Source organism: Molothrus ater, chromosome 26, assembly GCF_012460135.2.
Source record: "Molothrus ater isolate BHLD 08-10-18 breed brown headed cowbird chromosome 26, BPBGC_Mater_1.1, whole genome shotgun sequence".
Lineage (NCBI taxonomy): Eukaryota > Metazoa > Chordata > Aves > Passeriformes > Icteridae > Molothrus > Molothrus ater.
In genome coordinates, this window is record NC_050503.2 from 5,988,652 (window position 1) to 5,994,241 (window position 5,590).

The 5,590-nt window shown below is 70.4% G+C and overlaps 1 protein-coding gene across 1 annotated transcript; it reads left to right on the forward strand.

The window, feature by feature from the left end:
* Positions 1–260: 260 nt before the first annotated feature.
* On the forward strand, positions 261–5,590 carry USHBP1 (USH1 protein network component harmonin binding protein 1). The gene is made up of 15 exons (XM_036399180.2): positions 261–471; positions 650–867; positions 969–1,033; positions 1,121–1,248; positions 1,320–1,529; positions 1,630–1,794; positions 1,962–2,038; positions 2,155–2,295; positions 2,931–3,010; positions 3,357–3,522; positions 3,605–3,836; positions 4,002–4,226; positions 4,305–4,396; positions 4,621–4,743; positions 5,240–5,590. Exons 1-15 carry the CDS (start codon positions 463–465, stop codon positions 5,400–5,402), a joined length of 2,094 nt encoding a protein of 697 aa, XP_036255073.1. The 5' UTR covers positions 261–462; the 3' UTR covers positions 5,403–5,590.

The following is a 5,590-nucleotide window of genomic DNA, read 5'->3' on the forward strand; positions in this document are numbered from 1 at the left end:
GGAACCTGGGGGGACGAGGAGAGAATGAGGGGAACTGGTACGGAACGGGGACGTGGGGGAACTGGGACAGAATGGGGGGAACCGGGAGAGAACTGCAGCTGGGGGGGACTGGGACAGAACGGGGGGAACTGGGATGGAACAGGGACAGAACGGGGATGTGAGGGGAACCGGGAGAGAACGGGAACCTGGGGGGAATGGGGATAGAACAGGGAATAGGGAGACAACGGGAACTTGGGGGGAACCGGGGGAGAACGGGAACTTTGGGGAACTGGGAGAGAACGGGAACCTCGGGATAGAGCGGGGCCTGCTGGGACCCGGGGGGGAAACTGGGACTTACTGGGAGGCTGGGTGTGGAGCCAGGACATCCCGGAGCCCCCGTGTGGAACCGGGACGTGTTGGGACCCTCAGAGTGGAACCGGGACCTGCTGGGAGCCACGGGCAGGACGATCCCGGACCGCGGGCATGGAGGAGGTGAGCGGGCACTGTCCGTGCTGGGCACAGCGCGGGGCTGACCCCAAACGGGGCTGACCCCACCCGGTCCCGGGGCTCCTCGTGCCGCGCTCCGCGGTGGAATTCCCACTCCGGGCACCGGGATGGGGCCGGTGGCCCAGCGGGCCGGGCTGGTGGCCACAGCTCATCCCTGTGCCAGGAGAACCCGGTAGGTGCCACCCGCTCTGCCCCCCGGGCTGAACGGGGCACGGGCACCCCCACGGGCACCCCGGCCCGGCCCCCGCGCCAGGAGGAGGAGGAGAAAGCGGAGGAAGAGGATGAGGAGGATGACGAGGACGTGGGCAGTGACACCGAGGACATCCCGCTGCTGGCAGGGGCGGCCCCGCGACAGCAGCGGCGACAGCAGCGCCCCGCCAGGTACCGGCACCGGGAGAGTCACCCGCGGGAACACCGGGAACGAGGGGACACCGGGAACGAGGGGACACCGAGACCTCACCGTGCCCTTCCTCGCCCCGCAGGGCGGATGAGGACGGCTGGGAGGCCACCGCCACTGTCCCCACTGTCGCCGCTGTCAGCCCGGACGGTGAGCGCCGCCCCCCGTGCCACCACAGGTGCCACCGCCGCGCTGTCCCTGCCCTGACGGCGGCCGTGTCGCTGTCGCTGTCCCCAGTGCGCAGTCCGGATCTCTTCGAGCGCCTGCAGCACGCCGTGAGCTCCCTGGAGCGCGCCGCCTTCTCCCGCCGCCGGCAGCCCCCGGCGTGGCCGCCGCCCGCCCCGGCCTGGCACCGGGCGCTCCAGGTGAGCCTCGCCACGCCCGCGGTGCCTGCGGCGGCACGGCGGGCACGGACTGACCGGCCTGGCACGCGCAGAGCCTGCAGGAACTGAGCCGGACACCGGGCTGGGCGCGCCGCTGCTGGCCGGAGGCGGCGGCGGGACCGGGGCCACCGGCGGAGGTGGGGGCGGCGGCGGCAAGGAACGCGAGCCTGCGGGCAGCCCTGGGCCAGCGGGATGAGGAGCTGGGCCAGGCCACGGCCGCGCTGCGGGCGCTGCGGGGCGAGCGGGAGCGCCTGCAGGGCAAGGTGGGTGCGGGACAGCGGGTGCCACCCTCGGGGTGTCCCGGGTGCCACCGTCGGGGTGTCACCAAAGCGGTGCCGGTGCTGAGTCCCGTGTCCGGTTCAGGTGCGGGATCTGCGGGAGGCTCTGGCCAGGCTGGAGGAGCCGGGAGGGTCAGGCAGTGACACCCCCGGGACCGGTCACACCCTGGTGACTGGTGACACCTCTGGGACTGGCGACACCCCCGGGGTCGGTGACACCCCCGGGCCCAGCAGCCCCCCGGGGCACCGGGTGAGTGCGGGGCTGGAGCACGGGGTGTTCGTGCCCTGGCACGGGGCTCTGGGGTCCCCTCCGCGCGATGTCACCTGGGGTGGTGGCGGTGCTCAGTCCCACGGGGTGCCGGCCCCCGGGATGACCCCCCCGGGCCGCTCCCCTCCATGTCGCCCCCTCCCCTGCAGCCCCGCGCCCCGCTGTCCCCCCAGCCCTCGGCGGGGCCCGGCCGGGAACAGGAGGAGCGGCTGCAGCAGCTGCAGGGGTGAGTCCCCCCCGAACCCCGAGTCCTCCCCAAATCCCGAGTCTCCCCCGAGCCCCGAGTCCCCCGAACACCCCTGGGGACACTGAGGCACGGCCCCGGTGCCCTCGGGCCCGCAGGGTGCTGGCGCGGCTGCAGGAGGCGAACCGGGAGCTGCTGGCGGCGCTGGGCGAGTGCAAGGGCGAGGCGGAGCGGCTGAGCATGGAGCTGGGCAGGCGGGAGGCGCACTGCAGCGGGCTGCGGCTGGCGCTGAGCTGCAGGTGGGACAGGAGACACGGGATGGGGACACAGGATGGGGACACGGGACAGGGGACAGGGATGGGGACAGCCCCACTGAGCTGCAGCGGGCTGCGGCTGGCGCTGAGCTGCAGGTGGGACAGGAGACACGGGATGGGGACACAGGATGGGGACACGGGACAGGGGACAGGGATGGGGACAGCCCCACTGAGCTGCAGCGGGCTGCGGCTGGCGCTGAGCTGCAGGTGGGACAGGAGACACGGGATGGGGACACAGGATGGGGACACGGGACAGGGGACAGGGATGGGGACAGCCCCACTGAGCTGCAGCGGGCTGCGGCTGGCGCTGAGCTGCAGGTGGGACAGGGGACACGGGATGGGGACACAGGATGGGGACAGAGACAGGGATGGGGACACGGGATGGGGAAAGTTCCCTGAGACTCTCGGGACGGGGACCTGAATAGGGATAGGCATGGGATGGGATGGGATGGGATGGATGGATGGATGGGGACAGGGATCAGGATCGGGACTAGGATCAGAATCAGGATGGGGACTCGGGTGGGGATAGGGACAAGGATGAGGAGTGGGGACAGGGACTGGGCTGGGAACAGGGATGGGACAGGGTTGGGGACAGTCCCCCTGAGCCCCTTGTCCCCCAGCGAGCGCTGTGGGGGTGCCTACGCCGCCCTCCTGGACCTGGTGCGGGCGAAGGTGGCACCGGAGGGTGGCACCCATGGGGGTGAGTGACAGCGGGGGGACACAGGGGGCTGGGGGAGACTGAGGGAAACTGGGGGCTTATGAGGGGGATGCTGGTGTGCTGGGGAGAATACTGGGAAGATACTGGGAAGTTATCTGGGAGGATACTGGGGGGATACTGGGAATACTGGGGGGATACTGGGGAGCAGTCAGGGAGGATGCCAAAGGGATGTGTAAGGTCCACGTGGGGGTACTGGGGCATGCACGAGGGATACTGGGAGGTACTGGAAGGACTTCGGGGGGATGCAGGGAGCTTGTGGGGCATCCCAGTGCCCCCCACACCCCTTGCGGGCACCCCTGGGCAGCGGCACTGCCCGCACCGTGCCCAGGAACCGCGGCGGAACCGAGCCCGGGTCACGAACCGGGACCTGGCCCCGCCACACCGGAACAGAGCCCGGAGCGCGCGCCCGGCCCCGGCCCCGCCACACCGGAGCCCCCGGGCCCAGCGGAGCCGGAGAGCCGTGAGGACCCCGCGGACAGCCCCGGGGCTCACAGGTACCGGGGGGCGCGGGGGTCCCGGCGCTGAGCCCCCCCCCCCGGGTGGCCCGTGCCCACCGCCGCCGTGCCCGCCCCGCAGCCCCCGGGGGATGGAGGAGGAGGGAGCGCTGCGGGAGCTCATCCGGCGGCTCCGCGCCGAGCAGGCGGCGGTGAAGGGGTCCCTGCTGGACGCCGCCGAGCTCTCGGAGCCCCCGCGGGAGCGCGACCTCCGGGGCCGGGCGGAGCGGGCGCTGCGGGAAGCGCGGGCGCTGCTGCCCGGCTGGAGGCGGCCGGAGAAGGAGGAACTGCTGCAGGAGCTGGCGGTGCTCAAGGTGGGTTGGGATCCCTCCCTAGATCCCTTCATGGATCCTTCCCTGGGACCCTCCCCGGATTTCTCCATCGATCCCTCCTTGAATCCTTTCCTGGATCCCTCCCCGGCTCCCTCCCCGGTCCCCCGCTGTCTCCCCGGCCGTGCCTCAGTTTCCCCGCGGTGCCAGGAGGCGCTGGCGGAGCTGCGGACGCGGCTGCAGCTGGCTCAGAAGGAGAAGCGAGCCCTGGAGCTGCTGCTGGCCGCGCACGGGCCCCGCGAGGCCGCGCTGCGCCTCCTGCTGCGGGAACGGGAGCGGGAACAGCACCGGGAACGGGACCGGGACGGGCGGGACGGAGCCTCCGGCAGCTCCGGCAGCAGCTCCGGCAGCAGCTCCGGCAGCAGCTCCGAGGAGGTAGGGATGGATCCCGTGGGGCTGTTCCTGGGATTTGGGGGATGCCGAGGGATGGGAGACAGCCGGAAATCTCTGCAGGAGGCGCGGATGGGGCGGGGGGCGGCGATGGCCCCGGGGAACCCCCCGGACCCCGAGAGAACGAGGGAGGAGCTGCTCCGGATCCGGGCCAGGTGAGGGATGGGAGCTGTGGGGGATTGGGAAATGTGTGGGGTTGGGAATTCTGTGGGGTCAGCAACTGTGTGGCATCAGGAACTGTGTGGGATCGGGAAATGTGTGGGGTTGGGAATTCTGTGGGGTCAGCAACTGTGTGGCATTGTGTGAGTTGGGAATGGTGCTGTGCGGGCTGGTGGGGCGGGCTCGGGGTGGCCCTGGTGACACTGCCCCGTGTCCCCAGGACGGAGCAGCTGCGTGGCCGTGCCCGGGAGCTGGCGCTGGCCCTGGAGCAGGGCAGCGCTGCCAGCCGTGCCCAGCAGGGGCACAGTGCCACCGTCACCCTGGAGCTTCTCCAGGCGCACAGGTGAGCACGGGCCGGGTCCCTTGGGTGTCCCTGGGTCCCTTCGGTTCCCTCAGTCCCCCTGACTCCCTGGAAGCCCTGACTCCCCTCATCCCCCTGGCTCCCTAAATCCCTGGCTCCCCCAATTCACTAAATCCCTAAATCCCAAAATTCACGGCTCCTCCTCATGCTCCCAGCTCTTCCAACTCCCTGACTCCCTAAATCCCCAAATCCCGGGCTCCCCTGGATCCCCGGGCTCCCCTGGATCTCCCAGCTCCCCTGACTCCTTAAGTCCCCAAATCCCCATCTCCTCCGATTCCCTGATTCCCTAAATCCCAAAACCTCCGGCTCCCCTGGATCCCCTGGCTCCCCCAACTCCCTGACTCCCTAAATCCCAAAATCCCCCGACGCCCCAAACCCTCCGAGCTCCTCCCATTCCTCGGCTCCCTAAATCCCCAAACCCCCCAAACCCCCTGCTCCCCCTGGGTGCCCCCAATCCCCTGACGCCCGGTGCCCGCAGCTCGCTGGCCCTGGCGTACCGCGGGGCGCGGCGCAAGCAGGCGGAGCAGCTGCGGCGGCTGCAGGCGCGGGCGGCGGCGCTGCGGGGCCAGCACGGCCGCAGGGAGCGAGCCCTGGCCCGGACACTGCGGGAGCTGGAGCGAGGAGGCGAGACCTGCATCTAAGGAGCCCCGGAAATCCCTGGGGAAACTCGGAAATTCATGGGGAGCCCCGGAAACCCCTGGGGAAATTCGGAAATCTATGGGAAAACTCAGAAATCCCTGGGGAAACTTGGAAAATCATGGGGAAACTCGGAAATCTTTGGGGAAATTTGGAAATCTATGGGGAAATCTGAAAATCTGTCTGGTGTCCG

Coding starts and splice junctions, on each gene's coding strand:
- USHBP1 (XM_036399180.2), top strand. Junction 868..968: donor CGACAGCAGCGCCCCGCCAG/GTACCGGCACCG, acceptor CTCGCCCCGCAG/GGCGGATGAGGACGGCTGGG. Junction 1,249..1,319: donor CCTGGCACCGGGCGCTCCAG/GTGAGCCTCGCC, acceptor TGGCACGCGCAG/AGCCTGCAGGAACTGAGCCG.